This window comes from Megascapheus bottae, chromosome 5, assembly GCF_031878675.1.
Source record: "Megascapheus bottae isolate mThoBot1 chromosome 5, mThoBot2.hap1, whole genome shotgun sequence".
Lineage (NCBI taxonomy): Eukaryota > Metazoa > Chordata > Mammalia > Rodentia > Geomyidae > Megascapheus > Megascapheus bottae.
The window spans coordinates 24339158-24364835 of NC_143513.1; the positions used below are offsets into that span (position 1 = coordinate 24339158).

At 39.3% G+C, this 25678-nt stretch overlaps 1 protein-coding gene across 2 annotated transcripts in view; it reads left to right on the forward strand.

Annotated features, from left to right (window-relative positions):
• Creb5 (cAMP responsive element binding protein 5) overlaps positions 1 to 25242 on the forward strand; it is a 412081-nt gene extending 386839 nt beyond the window's left edge. For both annotated transcript variants that reach the window (XM_090332810.1, XM_090332811.1), the window contains 4 exons: positions 9323 to 9646; positions 15023 to 15250; positions 22913 to 23021; positions 23928 to 25242. In XM_090332810.1, coding sequence (XP_090188936.1) covers positions 9323 to 9646; positions 15023 to 15250; positions 22913 to 23021; positions 23928 to 24091 — 825 coding nt within the window. In that variant the 3' untranslated portion in view covers positions 24092 to 25242. The remainder of the gene's footprint in view (positions 1 to 9322; positions 9647 to 15022; positions 15251 to 22912; positions 23022 to 23927) is intronic.
• Positions 25243 to 25678: the final 436 nt, after the last annotated feature.

Sequence of the window (25678 nt, forward strand, 5' to 3'; positions counted from 1 at the left end):
GTCATAGATTTTCTAAAGTTCTTTGCAACGATAACTTTTATTTCATTCATACAACTTCAATAGATTCCTACCTCTTAGCAACCCTCAACTCTTAATATTTACTCTGATAGAATGGAGTTAAAGATGATGCCCTCATTTGTAAGATGAATGAAGGCACTTTGATGGGTATGTGGTTTACTTAGCTGAGGATTTAAAGCTGTCTTATAGTAGAACTGAGACTATCTCTGGCTCTCAAAAGGACAATGTGTTCAGAAATTCCATAAAACATACAATCATTCTGCTGAATTATCACAGTGTTAAAAAATACAGAGAAACAGTATCTGAATTAAAATAATTCTATGCTGGGGCATTCATTGATTTCTTTTAACAAGAATAAATTGAAAGCTCACTCTTGAAGAACTGTATGCATGATTTAGATATTCATATGGAAAAGTCTGACATGGATATTGTTAAGATTTGTCTCTGGGGGTTTCTTTCTTTTTCTGTCTTTTTTTTTTGCCAGGAGAGGCTTTTTTTTCATCAAAGTACATTGTATCATCTAGGAGTTATATATGAATAAACACCTTATTTTTGCCTTTATTCACACAGAAAAGTTAAAGGGCTCAGGCATCATTCTTGATTGGTGTGTGTGTGTGTGTGTGTGTGTGTGTGTGTGTGTGTGTGTGTATGCGCGCGTGTGTGCCTGTGTGTTTATTGGGGCAGGAACTTAGGGCTTTGTGCTGTCCCTTTGTTTCTTTTATACAAGCCTGGCACTCAACTACTGGAACAACAGTACTTTATCTGGCTTTTTGCTGATTTATTGGTGATAAGAATCTCACAGACTTTCCTGGCTTCAAACCTCTTTTTGGCTGGCAATGTGGCTTAGTGGTAGAGTGCTTATCTAGCATGAGCGAAGCCCTGGGTTTGATTCCTCAGTACCACGTAAACAGAAAGGACTTTAAGTGGTGCTGTGGCTCAAGTGATAGAGTGTTAGCCTTGAGCAAAAGAGGCTGACAGACAGTGTCCAGGCCCTGAGTTTAAGCCCCATGACTGGCAAAAACAAATCAAATCCAAAACGAACATTGATTCTTACATCTCAGCTTCCTGAATAGCTAGGATTACAGGTCCAAGCCTCCAGCACCTAGCTCAAAAACCATTAGTTTAATTTATTCAGTGCTGGGCATGAAAACCCAGGGTCTCATAAAGATGAGATAAGAGCTTTACTTCAGACCTACAGCATGCCCAGCTCTCTCAGCTCAGATACTACAATTATTTTCCTTTGGTCATTTTTCCAAAAAGCCAGGGTATTGATTCACAATATAACCTCCTTGTGGTTTTTGCTAATTATATTAGTTTTAATATCTCCACATTGCTTTCACATGACACAATGCAAAAATATGGATCTTTTTCTTTCTAGCTCTTACAGTACCCTCCCTGTACTAATTCATCTCTATTCCAAGTATAATAAACTTACTCAAAATTGTAGTAATGGTAAGGGTAATAATGGTAATGGCAATGAACCAAAACCTAGAATAGAGGGCATTCTGGCTGTGTTACTTTATGAAAAATTTGAAGCACAAGATTTTATTATAAATGATTAAGAACACTATGACTTTTAGTTCATTATCTTAATGATGATCCTGAAACAGATCTTAAGACTCATGAGGTTTACAAAGTCACCAACATTCCCCAGGAATTTCTGGTCATCACTGGGGGCTCATGCCTTGAACCCTAGCTACTCAAGAAGCTGAGATCTAAGGATTCTAGTTCAAAGCCAGCCCAAACAGGAAACTACATGAGATTCATCTCTGATTAACCAGCAACAAACTTGAACTAGAACTGTGGCATCAATCTCAAGATTAAAGCCAACGGACAGTGCCTAGGTCCCGTGTTCAAGTTCCAGTACATAGAAATGTCCCATTAACCACTCCACCTCCTCCCTCCTGTCCTCAAGTTTGGAAACATTTCAGGATCTAATCTAACCATTAGTAGCCATTAAATTCAAATAGATAGAGGTTACCTACTTAAAAATAAACTATTTGTAGTAATTCAGAGACTTAATTTCAGAACTCCTTGATGCCTAGAGTAAGTCAGTAATCATGGGTGTTAAACTCTCATATCCAGTGGCCACACATCCCTGATGACTTAGGCCACTTCTTAGTTCATGAGGATCACATCTGGTGATGAACTATGGGGAAGGCAATGTAAGAAAGAAGTTATACTTCACAGAACTCAATCTCTCTGGGAGGCCACGGGTGGGAATTAATTTGTGTCAAGAAGGAAATACAAATATGCATTCTGTATATATATGTCATATTTGTATATAGACCCAATTAAGACAAAATCTAACAGCTTCTGATTTGTGGCCAGCAAGAAATACTGCACTGCAACATTTGCACATTCATTTCTGGAACCAAACCCAACAGCCATTTAAAATTAAAAACTTTCTAGAAAGCATGCTCTTGACCTTCATTACCACCCATCCAATTGAATTTCAAATAATATCCATTAATTTGACTTGATTTCAAAGGCTAGAAAGCACAAGAATTTGCTTCACTGAGAATGCAAAGTGCTTACAGTTACACAAATGTTTCTCATTGACACTAGGAAGTTGTTAATGGGAAAGAAATTGCCTGGGGTGCATGTGATGAGTGTGTGTGTGTGTGTGTGTGTGTGTGTGTGTGTGTGTGTGTTGACTGTGGGAGGTGTACTCACATGCTTGTGACAGTAATGACTTGTGCTTATACCTGTGCTGTGATGCAGAAATGAGCTAAGTGGGGGGAATAAAAGAAGTGGCAAGCCTGGGCCATTATGGCAGTGGTTGTGCTGTGCTAGGGTGGGGTAGACAGCTGTTTTCTTACCAGGACTCAAATCCAAGGCAGAAGGCTCACCTCCCACTAGTAACGGGGAACAGCCAATTGGTAAAATACGCAGAACAAATGAAAATGACCCCTATTGACTGAAACCAGCTGTGTTGCAGGCTCCTTGAATTTTTCTGATTCATTCCCTCAAATAAATGAATATGGTAGAGAATGAAGAGAAGTCAACAGAGCTACTCCCTCTTCCACCCATCCCCACTGGTCCATCTCAGTCCCAGCGCTGCTTTGTTGAACTGAAAACTGTTTATTTGCTCATTAGTGCCTCCTTCTCTCCCTTGCCTTTTCTTGGCATTAGGCAGAATGTTGTTTAAAACAAGTCATAGTTCAGCTTCAGAAAGAAAAATTATTCTGTAAAATACAGCTTGCACTCATTTACTGGTCATTTATCTTCCCTCAGTGAATAAGGTACAAATGTCTATATTTGGTATATTTTCATGATTTACAGTGCACTTGCTATTTGTTGGCCCTGGCATGGAGAAAAGCAGAAAGCTCCTTAGGACTTTGAAAAGGGCCCCAAACTGTTTTGAAGAGACGTGGAGAATATTACATATGACAAAAATGAGGCAGCTTGATAATCATTTATCTTCCCTACATTGCTTCCAATATAACCAAGACTGAAGCTTACAGACTAAAACTCAACCCAGAGGTCCAAAGGTTTTCTGCTGATGGCTCTAAGTCTTATGTCCACACTTCCCATTGTATGATTTTTCATCCCAGGACTTTTCCAAAGCTTTTGCTTTATGTCTTCTTCAGTAAGTTGGCAGAAAACAATGTACTTAGTACAGTGTCTGGCACACAGTCAAAACCCCATAAATACTTGCTGGGTGAATAAATAGTTAAATGTAAATGTTATTGGCATTGCTAATGTTATTGCCTTGGTGTAAAACATGCAAGAACGGACTTGAGACCATCAAGCATTTCCCTTACTAGGACAAGCTAATTATTGGAGAGATGAAGAACTAGAGCCTAGGATTTATTTGTTAGGCTCTGTTTGCTTCTAAGTGAAGGTGGAAAAGTTGTTTGTAGCATTGAAGAGACAACACAGTCTATTCCTAAACAAGTTTTCAAGTTTCCATGTCTCATTCTCAGGAAGAATATATCATAATGAAACAATGTGCTTTCCTCTATGTTCTTTAAGTTTTCTTTTTCTCTGCTGTTTTCCAGAGGACAGGCTGGGTGTGGAGTGGGGAATTCTTGTTGGTACTTTAACAACCTTCCACCTACATGACTCTGTGGTTGGTATTGCCAACTTTGGATGACTAATGCAATTTTCTTCCTTGAATAAACACCACCTACAGTGATCTACATTGAGAATTTTACACTCTCATAAGTCTCAGAAATATTCTTTTATTTGTTCATTCATTCATTCATATTTCATTCATCTACTTTTAGTTCATCTAGTTCTATTTCTAATATGTAGTAATCTCTATGCTAAACGGAGGAAATTAACACTGAACAAAATCCAGCATGGTTTCTGGGTTCTTTTAAATCATCTCAACTTGCAGGAATGATTAAGGGATAATAATGGAATAATCATACTAAAAACCTATCTACAAATTGAATTTTATAAATAAAGGATTATAACTGTGTGTGAATCATATATCAATAGAATTTGACTTAAATAAAGCTATTAGGGGAAATTTTAATAGGTATCTAAAGATGAAAATTTTAGACTTTCCAAAGAAAGGTAAGAGTAGTTCAGACAAATGTTAAATGCGAAGGTCATATATCTGTAGGGAAAAGGAAGCTCCCCACAGGAACTAAACGAAAGTCCAGCTTGGCTCTGCATAGGCACAGAAAACTGCACCAAGGCTATGATGAGGAATTTGACTTTTATTGCCTAACTGACATTTCTGATTCCCCAAGGATTAGAAATCAGTGGACATGAAAGATATGTAGACTTTGTCTTATCTATATTTTGAGGTAGAGGAAAATGCAAATCTTGATTACTTACCAGAGCAACAAAGGAAGTGAAGATTCAGAACTTTGATGGCTCTTTTTTTCCTTTTTGGTTATGGGGCTTGAACTCTGAGCCTGGGTGCTGTCCCTGAGCTCTTCAGCTCAAGGCTGCCACCGTACACTTGAGTTACAGCTCCACTTCCTGTTTTCTAGTGATTAATTGGAGATAAGAGTCTATCAGCTTTGTATTGCCTGGGCTGGCTTTGAACCTTGACCATCAGATCTCAGCCTGGAGGAGCTAGGATTACAGGCATAAGCCACGGTGCCCAGTGCTTTGATGGCTCTTTACCACAAGTAACTTCCTAAAAATTCTTAGGTTCCTTCCCTCTTGAACCATTTCCAATTGCTTGCTGAAAAGCAGACCCACATGGTTCCTGCCAGACCTTCCAGCACGATCCTTTTTGTGTGCACACGTGGCTATAAGCTCCTGGAGCTTTTCTACTCAAGGGTGGCATTATACAACTGGAACCACAGCTCCAATTCCAGCCTTTTTGATGGATAATTGGAGATTAGAATCTCTCTTAAATTTTCCTATCTAGGGTAGCTTTGAACTATGATCCTCAGATGTCAAGTAACTAGGATTACAGGCATGAGCCACCAGCCCCTGACATCCAGTATGATCTTTTGTCAACTTTTCTAATCCCTTCTTTTTCCTTCTACTTTTCCCTTTGATAACAGAGAGGTGGCATGCCATAATGGAGTCTTACTCTTGGCATAGGATACAAGCATGGCAGGAGGGAAAAGGGGATAAAAACATGAGAAGAGATATCAATGTGCAAGAAATAATGCACCTTCTACCTGATGGATGTAAATGTAACCCCTCTGTACATTATCCCGATAAGAAAATAAAATAATAAAAATTTTTAAAAGGAAGCATGCATACCTTCCCACACTTATTCTATTAAAATAAAATAAAATAAAAACCATGCACTTCTCTCCCTGTAACTTGTCACCAGATCTGGAAAAGTGACATCTCTGTTTTTTGGGTAGTTCTGAGGTCTGATGACTTAATATTGATAAAACATTGCATAAGGGCTAATATAGCAAGGGTTCTATTAATACCTCTGTTCAATTTTAATTAGCTAGTTTTGAGAGTGACATAGAAAGATATTGAAGATATACTGTTACTACAATAAAAAGTAGGCCACATATTCCACAAATGCTAAGCAAATGTCCCAGGGCACATCGTGCTTACATGTGTGGGATGGGAGTGGATTTAGGTTGAGGTCACATGGGAGATTTTTACTTTTTACCTGATATGTTTGTGTTAGTTGTTTTTTTCTACACTACAATTGCATATTTTTATAATAGCAGAATTGCAAAGCTAGTCTGTCAACACTATCCAATGAGTCAACTAAATGTAGTAAATAATTTTAATATAATCTGTGTGTGTGTGTGTGTGTGTGTGTGTGTGTGTGTGTGTGTTGGCTCTGGAATTTGAATTCAGATATCAGCTCCCTAAATAGCTAGGGTTACAGACATGAGCCACTACACACACACACACACACACACACACACACACACACACACACACACACACATAGTTGTACACAAGGGTCTGGAATTCCAGTTTCAGTTTCTGACTTGAATACATCTTGATCACTGTCACCCCTTCCAAAGTTCTCTCATCTGCTCATCTGTCCTCTCGTCCATACCCTCAACTTTTGCATGTGACATTGATTGTAATTACTGTGTTTGTTCACCCTTCCTCCCTTTGGTACCAGTTAGTCTTACTTTTTATTTTACTCATGTATAGAAACAGCCATCAGAAATTTTTCTTCAGGTAAAAAAGAACATGTATCTCAACTCTGCCAATTCATTTAATCTAATTTCCTCAGTATACAAGAGTCCGAAGGCTTAAAAAAAACTTCACTATGATTTCCATGTTAGCAAATTATTCTATGTGTTCAACCATCTGTACAGAAGCATGGAATTGTCTGGGATGTGGCTTAAACCCCCCTCCTAAGTGTAAACAACACATTTGGCTCCTGTGAGGCTGACTTCATTGTACTTCTAAGCATTGCTTCAAGTTTTTATAATAAGCATTTTAATAAAAACAATGAAATCATTTCTCAGGCTTGGAGATGAGCAGTACTGGTTTTCTTTTCTCCTTCGTGCTCAACCAAGGCCAGCATCTAGTCTTCCTGGGGGGAAAGGAAGCTTAGTTTCCTCAGGATTATTCTCACAGAGATCAAGCTCACACAGTGGCTGCTGAGCTGAGGCCAGTGGACTAAGATGGTACTGAATTTGAGTATAAAACATATTTTCAATGAGTGTCTAGATTAACCTATTGTCACACTTGTATTTCTTTCCAGTCACTTAAAAAATAACAAATAGGGGCTCTTTATAGTTAACCAAAGATCTTGGTTAATTGTAGTGGAGTTTTCTAAGTTCAACAGTTGTGAATCGTTGATGTTGTGCAGGGCTAGCGAGTGGCAGCTTTGATCATCATTTAAATGCAACCCTTCCTTCATTCAGTGATTACGCAGCATTATCTCAGTCAGATAAGAGCATAAATCTGGATTGAACTTCAATCCCCTCCTAAATATTTCATGAAGCCAACATGAGCTTGCCAATTAGACTATCAGCTCTGCACAGTGCTTCTTGCAAGGAGTAACTACATTACAGAACATTTAGCACATTGTTCCCCTTAGGATTAGGGTAATTTTCTATTTAAATGGGGAAAAATATTTGAAGAGTTGGGCTCTGATTGCTTATGCATGAAATTGTAGCTACTCAGGAGTCTGTGAACTGAGGATGACTGATCGAATCTAGCCTGGGTAGAAAAGTCTGTGAGACTATTATCTCCAATTAGCCAGCAAAAGATTGGCAGTGAAGCCGGGTGTGGTGGCTACACCTGTAATCCTAGCTACCCAGGAAGCTGAGATCTGAGGATCTTGGTTCAAAGTCAGCCCGGCCACTAAAGTCTGTGAGACTCTTAATACCAATTAACCACCAGAAAACTGGAAGTGGCATGCTGGGGCTCAAGGGGTAGGGCAGTGGCCTTGAATTGAAGAGCTCAGGGTCAATGCCCAGGCCCAGAGTTCAAGTCCCACTACTGACAAAAAAAAAAAAAAAAAACGAAAAGAAAAAAATGTTGGCAGTGAGGGTGTGGTTGATGTGACAGAGGGCCAGCACAAAGTGAAAAATGCCAAGGAAGAGTTCAAGATCCTCAAAGTCCCAATAACATTCCCTCCCCTACACCCCAGCAAAGAATGCAGTGAAACCGATTATCAACAGACTTCATAACACAGAGTTACCAAACTACAGCTCAGGTGCCTGCCTCCTAACTTCGTACAGCATGTGAGCTAAGAATGTTTTTCTTCACTTTAATTGATTGAAAGGCAAAAGTAATCTCAAACATAGGTTAGCATTTTAAAGCAAGTGAAAATTACATGGAATTCTAATTTCTTGTCCCTTACTAAAGTTGTATCAGGAAACATCGGACCCATTTCATTTATACATTGGGATACTGGTGAATTTTCATGGATGGCCTAAACATTGAGCCATCAATTTATCATGATGTAAGTAGTTGTGATAGAGTTTATAAAGCTCATATCAGTGAAAAGATTTATAATATGACTCTGTAGAAAAAGTTGACTGACCCCTGCCTTAGAATTGAGAAGTTACCTGTGTACATTTCTGATTGCTGGTTAATGAACAATGTTTCCTGTTAGAAACACATTAGCCTGTTGATATAGTCATTATGGAATACATGCAAGTGCTCTACTTCATCTAGTTCACTTTCCTCACTCTCTTCTTCAAAGTAGAAGATAATTGCATGAGAAGAATTAGAATATCCACAGAGACTACAAGAAATATCCTGAAAAATGATACCCTACTTAGAAGTTATGATTGGCTAACAGTAATTAAAAGCCTTAAAATAATACTAGTAGTCTGCCTGCATTCTAAAACTTTAGTTTATTTTCTCCTTGCACTTGAGACCTCTTTGGAGAGGCAAAATCTTTTATTCTTGTCATCCTTACAAGACCCAGGGCATTGTCAGATGGGAGCCCTCTGTCCGGTGGCATTCTCTATTAAGTGCCTCAGTTTGCTTTGTAATATATTTGGCTATCAGTAAGATATGAAGAATGATTGAATAAGCAGGCATACTGGTGGTTTATGCCTTATAATCCTAGATAGTCAAGAAGCTGAGGTCTAAGGATTGCAATTTGGAGGCAGCCCAGGCAGGAAACTCCATGAAACTCTTTTTCTAACTAACCACCAAAAGGGGGAAAAAATGGAAATGGAGCCATAGCTCAAGTGGTAAAGTGCTGTCCCTGAGCAAAACAAGCTCAGTGATAGCACCACATTCCTACGTACAGAGCCCCGGAACTGGAACACACACACACACACACACACACACACACACACATGAACACACACACACACACACACACACACACACACACACACACATCAAATCTAAGACTCGTATTGCTCCAAAATCACTACTGACTATACGAGTGACCTCCGTTTTCCCCTGTTGTTTTATTCTGTTTCAGAGGTTGAAGGCTGCCTTGACTCACCATCCTGCTGCCATGTCAAACGGGAACATGAGCACCATGGGACACATGATGGAGATGATGGGCTCCCGGCAGGACCAGACGCCGCACCATCACATGCACTCACACCCGCATCAGCACCAGACACTCCCACCCCACCACCCCTACCCACACCAGCATCAGCACCCCTCCCACCATCCCCACCCACAGCCCCATCACCAGCAGAGCCACCCACATCATCACTCCCATTCGCATCTTCATGCGCACCCAGCACATCACCAGACCTCGCCACACCCACCCCTGCACACGGGCAACCAAGCACAGGTAGGCCTTTCCACCCTCCTTCCCTTTTCTCATTCCCATTCATAGTGGTGTTTTCCAAGGTTGTTGCTGGGGTCACCTGCAATAACCATAAGTGGCCAGATCCAGATGCTTCTGGGGAGCTCTGCCTATTTCAGATCTGCTCTCTTGGGACAAGTATAGACTTTATACCAAATCTAAATTTTTACAAATTGTTCAAAAAAAAGTTAGCTCTAACAGTAGTACTAGCAATAGAAGATTTAGATAATAATGAAGGTTATTTAAAAAGGGAGACAAAAAATCAGTAAATTCGAATCCTGTCTAGCTACTATTCCTTCTTTATTGTGTACATTATTGTTATTATAAAGGCCATATACAGAAGGATTATAATTACATGAGTCAGGTAATGAGTACATACAGTGTCTTCTGTCCATCCTCTCTCTGTGTCCCCCCCTCCTGCTTCCACTCATGAGTTGTATGGTTCACTTCCATCAGTGTCCAATAGATACTTTTTCACTTGAATTCTGTGCCCTCTCCCCCACCTTCCTGAGGACATACATGTGAATACAGGTAACAGCTGTGTTTTTAAACACCACAGAGACTCAATTTTGATGCCCGTAAAATAGAGGTTAAATACAAGAAGCCATTCTTCCAAATAATAGCCAATGTTAAAAATTGCTCCAGTAGCAATTCCTAAAGACAAGGGAGCTCCGTCGTAGATGACAGGGCATGAGGTCCAGTGCAAATGGTCAGGAGAGATGACTCACTCTCAGAATATGAAATGTGTTGGAAGAAGAGAGAGAAAGAGAAAGTGGGAGAGAGCCAAGTTCAGTAGATGACTGGACCAAGAAAAAGGCCAAATCCCTGGGTGGAGAGTCACCAGTCATGGACAAAAGAAAATCAGAATTTATACTGAACTAAAGGAGAGTTGGGGAACCAGGCAGACATTATGTCATCCAAGTCAAGCAGAAAGGTGAGCCCTTATCCAGGAGTGGGTTTTAGTCCAGGGATGAAAGTGATGATCAAGAGCATGACTAGCCCTGGATGCTTTGGATCTTCAAGGAAGGTGACCTTTGTTGTCCCATTCCATACTGCGAGGTCCCATCCAGCTGGGCCAAAACTAAGTCCAGAGCTTGAGATGGATAATCAATACTTACTCACTGTCTCATCAGTCCCCTGTGTCTAGAGACAAGACCTCATGTCAGGCAGCATTTGGGGCTGTTGAGCTCCATCTTCTAATCCACATGAAGCCGAGAGACCTATTCACAGAAATACATTATCCACAAGCAACTTTCTAATCTAGACATTACATTTGCCTTGCAAAGGTCCTTAGATGTGTTCTGTAGTGTTCTATACAGCAAAGAAGAGTTGAGCTTTAGAGTCAGAAAGTCATTTTATTTTTCACTGTAGTTGCTGTGGGAACTGATTCTAGATCATTAACTTCCCTAAATCTTGTTTTCTCCATCTGCAAAATGGATGTAGTGAGCTCATAGATTCCAATAAGCCACATAAGAGATTTTCTGGAAATGTTTTCAAAAACATATTAGCCATGATTAATTCTAAATCAAAATTATTCAAAGACATACAGCAAGTAGTTTAGCAGTAATATGCTGTTAGGACAACTTCTGTCATATTTTTAGTCAAATATCATACTGAGACATATATTAAATGGGGACCAAGACATGAGAAAGGGTATCAATGTATGTGAATTAATGCACCTTCTATCTGGCGAATATAATGTAACCCTTCTATTAATTACAATAAAAAATATATGAAAAAAAGGGAGAAAGAAAACTTAGTAGGTCAAAGGTAGTGAGTCAGTTTAACGGTCAACTGATTATTCTAAGGAAAAGGTGAATATCAAGGTTTGATTTTCTTTGTAGACAAGCTATTTCACAGACAAGTTTAACAGGGCTTTAAATATAAAAGCTACTCATTAGCTAATCACCAATTAGCCAATTGCCCTCTGTTTAAAATCAGCAAATGGCCAGTTGTATGTGCAATTAGTTAATTGCTATTATAATTAGCTGTTCCAAGTAGCTTTGTTTTATCCTATGCTAAAGAGAAATAATCTAAGTTGGTCTTGTTGAAATTTGAGTAAAAGCATGTAGACACTATTCTAAAATATGCCAACCAGAGTTATGTGTCAGTGGCTCATACCTATCATCCTAGCTAAATAGTAAGTTGAGATCTAAGGATCATGGTTCAAAGCTAGGCTGGGCAGGAAAATCCTTAAGACTCTTGTCTCCTGTTAACAACAACAAAAGCTGGAAATGGCTCGGTGGCTCAAAGTGGGAGAGCACTAGCCTTGATCCCTAGTGCTCAAAGAGAGTGCCTAGGCTTCAGTTCAGGAACCAAGATCAGCAGACACTCTTTCAAGACTTATTGTCTTGATGCTTAATCTTAAAATCATTTGACTAGTAGGAATCGATATTGAAGTCATGATTCATTATTATTTTGTCAAAACTTGTACAGCATTTCTGCTAAGAGAATTCCTTATTAACATAAAATAAGTGCTAATGATGACCAGGGATGGAAATTATGGTTTCAGGAATTCTTCCTGGTTTCTTGTGATTTTTCATGTATATAAGGATTAGAGTTCAGGGTCCTAATGCACTTTGTTGGGATTTCTTATAACCAATACACTTTTTTTCCCCTCCCAAACTCTAAACCTACATGTAGCCTGAATTCACACTTGCTTGATGAAAGGTTAATTGAAGTTAAGATGAGGGGGTATGCATCACTGAAAGAGAAGTCTCTGCAATACCTACTATAAAAAACACTTTTCTACCAGGCTCTGGTAGCTCACGCCTGTACTCCTAGCTACTCAGGAAGCTGAGCTCTAAGGATTAGGGTTCAAACCCAACCTGGGCATAAAAATCCATGGAGTTCTCATCTCCAATTAACTACTAAAAAAGCCAAAAGTGGAAGTGCGGCACAAGAGATAACGCACCAGACTTAAGCTATAAAGATGACAATACCTAGGCCTTGAGTTCAATCCCCATTACTGAGATGAAAAGAAGGAAGGAAAGAAGGAAGAGGGGAGGGAGGGACGGAGAGAGGGAGGGAAGGAGAGTTGGGGGAGAGCGGACAGGGAGGAAGGAAGGAAGGGAGGGAGTGCTGGGAAGGAGAGCAGTAAGGGAGGAAGAAAGAAAGAAGGGAAGGAAGGAAGGAAGGAAGGAAGGAAGGAAGGAAGGAAGGAAGGAAGGAAGGAAGGAAGGAAGGAAAATGAAAAGAAACAGCATTACCTACTTGACTTATCTAGGTCTAGCCTTAAGAGAGCATTAATTCACAAGATGGGTAAAGGCAAAAATAATGGCCAGACATTTCCTCCTAATGCTTGACTTCTCAGAGTTAGCATCTGAAATGACAAGTTGGCTACATCTTTGCCAATAGTAAGGATTATGTCATCATCATTTGCTCTAGTGAGTAAGGCTTTAGACAATTAATTAATTTTGTTATTCCTCTGTGATCAAGAGGAAAGGAATTGCCAATAAAGTGTTTCAGAAAAAGTCTTTGCCTTAAATAAAATTATTGAGAGGTAGTATGACCTCCCTCCTGAGCCTGATTCTTTTACAGTTAGTCATAGAAGGTTTGATAGAGTTTAGGATTAAAATATTTCACTATCAGCTCATTGGTGTCAAGCTATAGCCATTCCTACCGCAATTACAGTCATTCTGATTGATTTCAATCATAGAGTTGGAATGTGGCTTTAAAAAAAAAGGCTGCTGGTGCTTTATTTTTAAAACTTTTTGTCTGTTATTTCTGTAGGTTAAATGTCTCTTGTAAAACAACTTTATAGGTATTACAGTCATAAACCTGAGTGACTGAGAAATGGGAGAGAGGGATAAGGGGGAAAAACACCCTTTATTGAGAATGAAGGAGGAAGTACGGAGCGTTAGGAAAAGCATTAGGTACCCAGACATATAAAGAATCAGTCATAGAAATTTCATAAGGTGCTGTGGGTCTGCCTCATGGAAGGAAATAAAGCTGTATGTGTGGGAGTCTCCAAATGCTCAGATGTTGCTGGGTCTGATGCAGGCCTTATAAGGAATCTATAAGCATAGTAAACCTTTTTAATAAAGTACTTTGCCAGCCCTGGGATTTCTGTCTAATGCAAGCATAAGGAATGCACCCTGGCTCTCCTGTCTCATATGTGTAGGATAGAGCAGGGCTTAGAGGAGCTTCTGTGTTGATGACACACAAGCCTTGTTTTTCAATCATCTAGAAAGCTTCCCTCTTCATCAGAGGTCTGAGGAGCAAGCTGACTCATATGGAGCCTGCATGAGATTGTCTCTGTCTAATCATCTCTACTAAGAACTATGAGATAGTAACGCAGGTCTTCAGCAGTCTTCTGGCTTTCCTTCAATAGTAAAGTGAGAAAATGTCCCCAAACGTGATTTCTAGGGATAGTTTTAAACTATTCTAATGTTGGGGCCAACCTGCTCAAATATCTGGACAAATTTGAGACAATAATCCCCAAATCTCTCTTGCAACCCAACAGACATAAATTGGTTACTTTACAGGTTTTTGATTGTTTAAATGCCAGTACTGAGACTTAAACTTAGGGCCTTGAGATCTTGCTTGATAATCCTTCCTCTTGACTACTCCCTTGACACAGGGACTCTGTCACTTGAGCCATACCTCCACTTCGGACATTTTGTGGTTAATTCAAGGTAAAAGTATCTCAGATTTGTCTGCCTGGACTGGCTTTGAGTAATAATCTTCAGATCTCAGACTCTTTTTGTTTTTGTTGTTGTTGGTGGTGGTGGTGTTGGTGTTGGCTTTTGAAGTCTGGGCCTGAGCGCTGTCCCTGAGCTCTTCAGCTTAAAGCTACAACCCTACCCCCTGAGCCACAAATGTCACTTCTAGTCTTCTAGTGGTTAATTGGAAATAAGAGTCTCTCGGTCTTTAGTGCCCAAGTAGGCTTTGAACGGAGATCCTCATATCTCAGCCTCCTCAATAGCTAGGATTACAGGTGTGAGCCATTATGCCCAGCCCTCAGACACTTCAGTAGATAAGATTACAGTTATAAGCTAGGGTTTGTGTCTACTTTAAAGAATTTTAAATAAAACATTCTTAGCACCTAAAGAAGAAGAAAATACAATGCCCTTCCTTTATATGGGCCAAATGTCTATCAGAAAAAAATCTCAACAGGGCTACATCTTTTCATGAGTCATTCTCAAAGCTGGCCAAAATAACTGTGACTTTAGCTTAGTAAAGCACTTTCTTTCCTATACTGAGATTCCATTGTTTATTTCATTTTGCAAACAAGCTTGATACTTTTCCCCAAACAAGTGGATTCCTATGCTTTGCATTCTCCCATGGACTTGAGTCTCTTTCTTTACCCTAATATGTCCTTTCCTGTCCCCATCACTTCCTCCTGCTCTGTCCCCACAGGTTTCACCAGCCACACAACAGATGCAGCCCACCCAGACAATACAGCCACCCCAGCCAACAGGGGGTCGACGGAGAAGGGTGGTGGATGAGGATCCTGATGAGAGGCGGCGGAAATTTCTGGAAAGGAACCGGGCAGCTGCCACCCGTTGCAGACAGAAGAGGAAGGTCTGGGTGATGTCACTGGAAAAGAAAGCAGAAGAACTTACCCAGACAAACATGCAGCTTCAGGTGCGGCCACTGTGGCCTTCCTCACTCCAAGGCCCCCCCCATCCCACTGGGCCTTTTCTGCCCTGCAGGCACTCCACTTGTTGACCTGGGAAGTCCCATCTTTCATTTCGCCCACAGAGGAGCCTCAGGACTCCTCATGAGTTTTATGAATTCTGAGACATTACCAAACAAAATAACCACGCTGGGACAGTCATTCCACCCACTCCACCAGAAGAGAGGGAGGACTCACCTTGAAAATCGATAGGTTCATGCACACAGAAATAGTAGTTCAAACCCCAGGTCAGCCATTGTATGCACTATTTAACTTCTCTTAACTCTCTATTCCTTATTTATATAATGGGAATAATAGCTTCATTGAATTCTTACAAGCAATAAATGAAAATGTTCACAAAACACTTAGCACCAATGCCTTGAATAGAATATCTCCTCAACTTTTAGCCACTGGTATAGTCACTAGACTGAGAAGGTTACTTTGGCTTATAACCAAAGTACTACAACCAGGTATCTACATTTTTCTATAATGGAAGGAAGGTGAATGTTTATGTTACTGCTTGCTAGGCAAGGCACTCTACCACTTGAGCCATGTCTCATAGTCCTTTTTGATTTCATTAACTTACTGAATAGTCTTAAATTTTGCCACTCTCAACCCAGACCATAATCTCCCCTTGCAGAAAAAGCTATGTATAGTCAGAATGTCGGGGGCATGCTAGAATTCCCAGCTTTCTCATTGGTTGAGATGGAATTTTACAAACCTTTTTGCTTTTTGTTCTTTGTTTTTTTTCTTTTTTTCTTGGACTTGGATGTCCTTGCACTACGATCCTATGAGTTCTGACATCCAAGTTGATAGAATTACAGATTGAGCTACCACACTCACTTTTGTTTCATTTTGCTTTGCTCTGAGAGAAATGACAGGTTTCAATTCATTTTCAGCCTCAACATGATTTGTATCTTGCGTGATTTTTGCTTTTCCTGGGTGGCTTTGTCAGTAACCTTTCATAATAAGATCAATTTCTAGAACTGTCTAAAGAGAAAGAAACTCCGCAAACACAAGCCTTCTCCAGAAGACTTGGCAGCACATACAAGATGCAATTAAAGACATTTGTTCTAATAGCAAAAATGAGTACACCATTCACCATTAACAATGGAGCAACTAAATTGACCTGTGACAAATATTCAGAGACAGTTTTGATCCCAGTACCTCTAGGCACTGAAAAAGTGGCCTGATAGAAAGCAGTAAGTAAGTGTCCAAAATAGGGGAAGTATGCACCTTAATATTTCACAAATCTCTCTTAGTCTCTCCCCCAGCCTGGTTCACTGTGCATCTATCGGAAGGAACAGTTAGAAACCAAACCCTAAAACCTTTGCATTTTCAATTCACTTAATTAAAAGTGGCAGTGGGAAAGTTTGGCTCCTTTATGAATTGATTTATATGTTTGCCTTTAAACGTACCATGTTTTTTGTATTATTTTTGACAGCCTTGATCAAGAAATTAGGAAAATGGCCGATCTGGAGGAAAATAAGAAAACTTTCCCTCTTCATGGTTTCATGTCACACAGTTTTGGATTGTGACTTTTTACCTCCTTTCCCTATATCAATTCCTGGTTTATAGTGTACTGCCTGTACTTAGGAACCATTTGTTAAATTAATAAATGCATTCCTCATCTCTGAAGTGCCCAGGAAGTGACTTCCTGAGCATTTGGCATGGATGTGATTGCACAGTCAAGCCACAGAGGAATGACTGGATCTAAATGCCTTTCAGGCTTCTGGGAGAAGCTTTTAGGAAGAACATAAGCAAGTATGTTGATATTAATAGTCATACATGTAGTGAAAAACATTAAATAGAACAGGGAACCTGTGATTTCACACAGGTTGTTAGTAAGAACAAGGCAGCATCATTATAATTGAGCTCATTTAAATAAACAAAAATCCTGGTCTGTATGGACCCAGAAATATAGTTCTATAATGAGTAAAATGTGGGAACTCACTACTATTTCTGAGGTTTGCAGGAAAATGGAGAAAATGTTTTAGATTTCTCAGGCCTGACTTTGTTGCTTTTCAGCCTGATCATTCTTCCTTGTACCACTGGAACTTTAGAATATTTAGCAGCACCATTGGCCTCTGTCTAGTAGATGGCAAGAGTATATGGGACATTTAAATTCTATGACAACCAACAAAAAATGTCTGCAAATATTGCTACATCCCTTGGTTGGAGCAGGGAGTGAACATAGGTAGAAAATTGGCCTTGGTTGAAAACCGCTACCTTCAGTGAAGGAGCTCCAAGTAGTCGCTAAATGACAACTATCAGTTGCAAGAAAGTCTTTAAATCCATATTACCTAAAATAAGTCATTGTAGAATCATTCCAGGACCTCAATTTCTAGTCCTAGAGCATGAAAACAGAACTCAATAACCTCTGCTAGCTTCTGGCTATGCAATAGTACTGGAGGAAGGGCACAACTCTGGAAAGGTCACATGTTGATATTTCCAGCCACTGCTTTGCTTCTGAGGGACAGAAGCCACAGCAGTGTGGTGTATTTTGTCATGTCCCATGTTCTGTATCATGTGCTGCAATGCTGGAGAGGATGTCACAGATTTTGCTACCTTTGAGTGACCTTTCCCTCTCACTGGACCTTTGTCAAAAGAAAAAAGGTGTCTCTCTTGAGGCTGGTTTAGTGAGCCAAATTTTAAGTAAACAGAAATGGAAGGTGCTAAACAAATAAACTCCAGCCAAATGGAAGATCCAAGGTCTGCATGGCCAGCTGCCATTTTTCAGTTGTTTTCCAGCATAGAACCTTGTAGTCAGAATGCAGAGGTTCAGATGGGAAAAGCCAGATCTAAGAAAACAAAATCAAGCCCGAGACCTTATTTCTTAGTCTCACAACGAATCTCAGACCCAAGAGGTCAACACAGATAGAGAATTTAGGGGAAAGTCAGAAACCATCTAATCTGACATTTTATGTGTGGAGAGACTGAAGATAATCTTAAGGAATCTTCCCGAATGTCATGCAACCAGCAAGTACAGTGAGGATGCAAGCAAGATTCCCTGTGACCTAACTCACTGCTTTATGATAGTTTGTTCTACAAAGTCTTTAAAGAAAGGAAACTACAACCACTACCAATGTGGTCCTCAGAGGTCATTTATGTTCTGTGGAGGATATGGAAATCATCTGGTCACCCATAGAAGTAATTGCTTTTCCTGTTTAGTGCAAAGACACATGGTCTAAGTTGCTGCTGAAATTTTAGACACACGAGCCCAGGTCTGGGACTTGGCAAGTGAATAGTCCAGATGGGAACTCTTGCTTGACAAATTGAAAGTCCTTTGTTTCAGAATGAACTGAACTAGAAGAAAGGGGGAGGAGGAGTTAATTGTAGGCTCGTTTTAACACACACACACACACACACACACACACACACACACACACACACGCTCACACATACATGCATAACATATATACATATCTGTATGTACATACACAAAGTAATGATTACACTAAAAAGTTGCCTGGATTTATCATATAACAAAATGATATATCCCCAAGCCAAAAAATCTATAAATAAAGCTATTAGAGACTTCTTTTTAAAATGCTTATTTAAAGGATATTATTGTAGTATTAAATATCTCTTCAGAATTGCTACTTTATCCCTAGACAAACTTACTTGTTTAAAAAATAGATCAATCCAAGCGATCTATCAGCTTATGTTTTTTAAATAGCTCACTATTTTAAGAACAGTAAACCTAAATTCATTTAGAGGAATGAAATTATGAATGGCTGTATATTAGCAAGAGAATCAATACTTATTACTCATACTTGATTCTGGCAAACTATTTTTATATCAAAAGCTAAAACTGGTAAGACAGAGGGGAAATTTATAAGGAAAATAATTGCTTTTTCTTAATTCATAAAAAAAGACAATCTGTGGTAACACAATGCCTCCAAAAGTCCTGGCTTTTGTTTCCCTATTAGATTTGCAGGCTACATTTAATTTTTTTCCTGCATTTTGAAACATTTGCTATCTGGTTGTTCTCTTCTAAAATGAATTCAAAATGATTATACTTAAATTACCTTAAATATAGTCAAGTGTTCCTGCATTTCCTACAGCAATCTTCTTTCAATATAGAATCTTTAGATAGTTATGCATGTGCATAGCACAGGCTTTGTTTTCCTTCTAGAAGGGAATTGATTCTTTTTTGTTTTTAGTTATCTGTCCAGTACTGAGGAATTTGAACCCATGGCCTGAAGCTTACTCACATTCCTTGCTTGGTTGAAGCTTCTGTATCTGATTTAAAGCTCAACTTTATTTTGGAGATGGAGGGTCTTGAATTGTCAGCCCATACTGTCTTCAAAACAATATCCTCTGCATCTCAGGCTTCAAATCATGTAGGATTCAAACCTGGGCCTCAACTGTTTGGTTTTTTTCTTGTTATTTTTGAGAGCCTTGCCATTCCATGTGATCCAGGTTGGCCTAGAACCTGATATCTCTCTTTACTTTGCCTCCCCAAAGAGCGCCAGCTATCAGTACATGGTGGCACATACTGAGGGTAGCATGTATGGTGGCCTGTGCCACCAGAGCCAACCAAGTTACTTGGCTGTTTTTCAGGAAACTCTGGCCACTATTACTTTCTTGACAATTGAAGCACCTATATGGATACACCAATCCATACATGCTTTGAAATCAGCCCTGATAAAACCTGAAAGTATAAGAGATGCTGCTGTTACATCCCTAGAGAAATTGATGTGTTTAAAAATACGTCATTCTAGAGCTGGGAGCTGGTTGGTCACACCTGTAGTTCTAGCTGCTCAAGAGGCTATTTGAGATCCTTATTTGAAGCCAGCCTGGGAAGAGAAATCCATGAGATTATCATCTCCAATTGACTACCATAAAGCCAGAAGTGGTAGAGTACCAGCTTTGCGTAAAATATCAAAGTGAAAACATGAAATCCCGAGTTCAAGCTCCAGTGAAAGCAGACCAAAAGCAAGAAAGGAAAAGAAAAGAAAAGAAAAAAAGCCAGAAGTGGAGCTGCAGTTAAAGCTCTAGCTTTGAGCAAGATAACTCAGGGACAAAATTGCCTCAGGCCCTGAGTTCAACCATCAGAATTGACACGCACACAAAACAAACAAACGAACAGCAAAAACCTTACAAACATTTTTTAGAGAAAAAAAAACAACAACTATCTTTCTGAAAAGATAGCTGGTTCTGTTTTGTTTTTGTTTTATTTGTGAAGAAATTTGGGGGATTAAATCTTGTTTTACTATCTGTTGTTTCATTCCTTGCAGAGTTGGGGATCAACCCCAAGGTATTGCATATGCTCTATTAGTGTTCTGATCACCCTCTCTGGCTCCTAAACCCTATTTTCAGAACTTAGCTGGCAGTGCTTCTGTTTTGGTTTTTTTTGTTTCATGCATTTCTGAGGCTCAGGCCTTTCCTCAATTCTTACAAATCATGGTTCTATGTATCTGATATAAACAGGGGCCTCCAGTGAGGGTAGTATTGGCATGCTTTTTCAGCCATAGCATAGTTAAATAACATAATCACAAACACATTACACTTAGAAACATGTCCATACTCACATATCTTTAAGTGGAAATCACTTTCTATAGCATTCTCTGCATTCCTATATTTAATAGCATATTGCAAGTCCCAGGACCTGGGTCTCTATACATACATACATACATACATACATACATACATACATACATTAAACTAATATATATTAGTTTATTAATAAAGTATTTTTCTACTCATAGGAAAAATGCCACTTAAGCCATATATCTTTGTGGGCCAGGATCCCACATATGCTGCTCAGAGCTGTTATTGTGTTGTTTCATGATTAAACAGATAGGTAAATGGAAGAAAAAAAGAAAAGAGTTTGGGGTATGTACTGTGCAACCTAGAGAATGGGGTTCATGATGCTTTCTTAACATAATGGCAAGTGCCCGAAGAACAGGTTCTGCCTGCAATGGCTACAAATGAGATCAGGACATCCTTCAGAAAGAGAGTCTAAATTCAAGATAGCTGTCAGCCATCAAGGAAGATCTCTTGTTCCTCCAGAAGTTTAGGATAGCAAGTGAGCCCAGTTTTTTTTTATTTTCCTAATTTATTAGGCCATAGCAGGAAAGTATGGATTCACTAATGTGTGTGTGTGTGTGTGTGTGTGTGTGTGTGTGTGTATCCATTTTTTAAGTGCCATTGTCTATATTACCTGCAGTTAAGAGCTTCTGCTCAGCTTACTTGTGTCTAGGAGGGATGATTTCTTCAGGAAAGTGTCATTTTTTAGTACAAATAAAAATAACTTGATGTTTTCTGCTGAACCTCACATACACACACACACACAAGCACACGGGATCATTTCCTTTTCTGTTTTGCTTTAAATCATGAATTTTTTAGATATACTGGTCCACCATGTTATTTTTACTTACAAAGAACTCGTCGGTTGTTTGAATTTAGGTTAATGTCAGAAGAGAAAGTTCTATCAATATAGTTGTCCCTGAAATTGACGCGAGTCTGTCAGGGCTGAGAGAGGGCCTCTTATCAAGAGGCCAGGGGAAGAGGAAGGAGAACTTTGCCTTCAGATTCAGGATTAATTTTCGTGTGTAATCGATGTATCTATAAGTAAATATCTCTACAGTCATCTTCATTCTGTCACTTGGAGGAGAAAGAGAATATCTTTTGTAGATGAGATTCTTTATTGTTTATTAGAAAACATATAGCTACTGAAGGTATTGCATCTGGTGTTTCAAGTGAAGCAGTAGGGTTTCAAGTTTTTAAGTGGGATTTACTTCTCTAGATGATAAATTCATGCATGGAAAGCAAAGCTCATATTGCAAGTATAAACACAACTTAATGAAAACAATATTATGTGCCTTTTTCTTCCTGCATACATGCTTTTAAATAGTTTCCCTACATGTGGAGTATATTGATCAGAGTTTTAAAGTTGGATTTGCTAGATATTGAGATCTTCATAGACTATTTCCATCCAGTGGAAGAATCCTGGAACCAACAATTTATTCCACATTTAGACTTAGAGGTCACAAATGCTAACTGCATTATTCTACAGAGCTATGAGCTTGCCTTTGTAAATGTCTGCACTTGAGACACTTACCTGAGTTAATAAGATCCCCACAATGCCCTGATATCAAGAGAGAAATATAGGGGGAAAGCCAGAAACCAGTGGCTCATACCTGTAATCCTAGTTCCTCAGGAGGCTTAGATCTGAAAATTCTGGTTTTTAAGTCCACAAGACTCTGATGTCCAATTAATGACCAGAAAACTGGAAGTGGCATTGTGGCTCAAAGTGGAAAAGCACCAGCTATCAATAAAAAAGCTCATGGACAATGCCCAGCCCTGAGTTCAAGCCCTATGACAGAAAGAAAGAATGAAAGGAAATAAAGAAGGAAGGAAGGAAGGAACAAATGAAAGAAAGAAAGAAAGACAGACAAAGGAGAAGCCACTAGAAAATGTGAGGACTGGATTAAAGAGTTTAGAATCATTGTTCCATATAATATTCAATTTAATATAATTAATTTAATTCCATATAATATTTAATATTTTAAATTTTATTTGACACCACACAAAAGCTTGCCAGTTTCATTGTTGAAAGGGCAGCAGGCTTTGGGTTTATATTTTCTGGCCTTCTCAACATGATTTTATATGTCTCCTCCCAGAATGAAGTGTCTATGTTGAAGAATGAGGTGGCCCAGCTGAAACAGTTGTTGTTAACACATAAGGACTGCCCCATAACAGCCATGCAGAAAGAAACACAAGGATATTTAAGTAAGTCACTGTACTTGTTCAATTTCTTGAGTTGTCAAAAATCTTTTGCCACTAATTTTGCATTGAATAGTATTGAAAGACCAAATGTGAAGTGTAGTTTACCCTCTGAGGTAGATACACTGAAATTCTTGAGTGTCTGCCAATCTCTTCTACCAGGGGACCCCTCTTTCCTGACCCCCCATTTAATGTCATGGCATCATTTCTGGCCACACTTTTCCTGGTATTTCCCACTGCAAAAGCCCACTAAATTCCAAGTTCGCAGCCAGGAAGAAAACAGCCTGCTAGGGGACAATTACCAGAGGCCTATCCATCTCCTTGAGGAATCCATGGGCTGATAAAGAGCAGTGGGTGAATCACTTCCAGTGCCTCACAATACACGTTACTCACTCTGCTGTAAATTAGTGGCTTTTTTCCCCATTTACCCCTAGATAACGCTAATGTCTTTTCCCTGGCCCCCTGAATATGAATAAATTACATGTTGGTTGCATAAGGGTTGGTGGGAAGACTGGTGATTCATGGCTGAAGGTCTATTTATTTTTGAATAATTTTTTTAGATTGAGCAACACAGATTCTCCCAGCACTTGTGAGTACTGTGGCTAGATGGATGGCTATCTGAAAATACAAGTTGGGGAAGTTTACATGCCAAGACTCAAACACATCCAATCCTTTTGCTGATGGAGGATACATGACTTTGCTCCTAGCTATACACCTGGAAGGCATAGCTTGGTGGCTTCAATTTAAAATGAAGTTTTCACCTTAACTGCCCAGAAGAAAATATGTGAAACTCTTCCATGTCAAGTCAATGTCTAGTAGTGTTTGTGATTTTTTTTTAACCTCTAAGGCGTTCTTAGTCCACACAAGCAAGTGCTCTATTGGTATGTGCATGTGTGTGTGTTTTTTCCTTAGGTCCAGAAAGTAGCCCTCCTGTAAGTCCTGCCCCGGTGTGCTCACAGCAGCAAGTCATCCAGCATAACACCATCACCACATCCTCATCCGTCAGTGAGGTCGTGGGAAGCTCCACACTCAGTCAGCTTGCCACGCACAGAACAGACCTGAATCCCATTCTTTAAAATGCATGGGTTCGACTTCACCTCCAAGAAGAGCTATAGCATTTACCACGCATCCTTTCTTGTAAGGGCATTTTTAGAATTCCTTCAAACATGGACGATGCCTCAGCCCTTCAAAGACTGGCTTTCATTTTTATAGTGATGATGGAAATGTTGTCTTTTATACTTAGTTATATAAGAACAAAAAGGGAGTTATGCAAATAATATCTGTCAGCTTGGAAAATGCTTTGGTGCTTTTCTCCAATTTTCTGGTACCAGTTAACTTCTTTATAAATGGAATCTTTTCTGTATATAGCCATGGTTTCATTCTTATCAGTCTGACCATTTTCTCGACACAATGAATCTTATTAAACCATAGCTTTTAGCCAAAACAAGGCATATACCTAGATATCAAGTGAGATGGAATCCAAGAGAACTTGGAAGGAAATCTGATAGCATCATAACTCATGTTGAGTTTGTTCTATGATGCTACCAGAATCCCAAATAAACACATAACCTTTCTGATAACATTTTTATCTTATTTTAAAAAATCATGATTCTTTGATGTCCAATAAAACCACCAAACATCTCAGCTCCTCTCCCCCAACTCTTGGTTCACTTGCTCAAATGTCTACGTTTCCAGTATTACTTATCTCGGGCTCCTTATTTCTTCCTCATTTTAACTTTTTTCTGTTTTATTTCTCTTCTCTTTAGTATTGCATGTGAAGAAGCAAATAGTGTTTAAAGAAAGAAAGAAAAAGCAAACCTTGAAAATGTGGACCTATCTATTGCTTTGCTAGCCTGTAACCCACAGCTGGAGTTCATTCAACAATTACTTTTCACAACATAGTAACCAGGAGATGTTTAGTGTGCCTGATTTAATGTTTTTAATAATCAGAGCAAATAAAAAGGTGGCTTAGTTCTAGGTGAAGCACTGTTGAATGCCAGCTGTGGAGACATTGGGGAAGGGAGCTTTGTAAGCCCCGATTGTGAAAGTCCAAATTATGATATGGGGCTATAACATTGCACCCTTGAATTACAACTGGTTTTATATGGCCTGTCTATAATGTCAAAAATCCATGTACTCTGTAATAATTCAGAAGGGCTCTATTCACTACACAGATTATATTGTTCAATCATCAGCTTCTAATTGCCTGAGATTTATTAATTTTTCCTTAAGCAGTGATCTTCAGTTGGGTGAATGCAGACAAACTACTGGAGGGACAAACCCACCCAGCCAACCTAGGGTTTCCATGGGGTGCTCTAGGTCTGCTAGATAAGGGCAGTCTTTTGGCCTACTGATGGAATCCCATATATGTAGCCAATGCTGTTTCACCCTTCTGCAGAATTCTCATTTGTGTTTTCAGCAACTTCAGCAGACTTGCTTATTATGAAAAGTAGCTAGGACCCAAACCACAGTTGTGCCTCCTTAAAATAAGCCATTCTACTGTGCTGTTGTTTTAATACTACGTCTCATGAATAATCAGGACTAATGTTTCTCGCTAGCAGTCTAGGCAGGTGCTGGTCTCTCATCTCCATCTTGATGTGTTATGTATGTAACAGGCTAGTATGTATGTATACATGGGAGTGTGTGTGTGTGTGTGTGTGTGT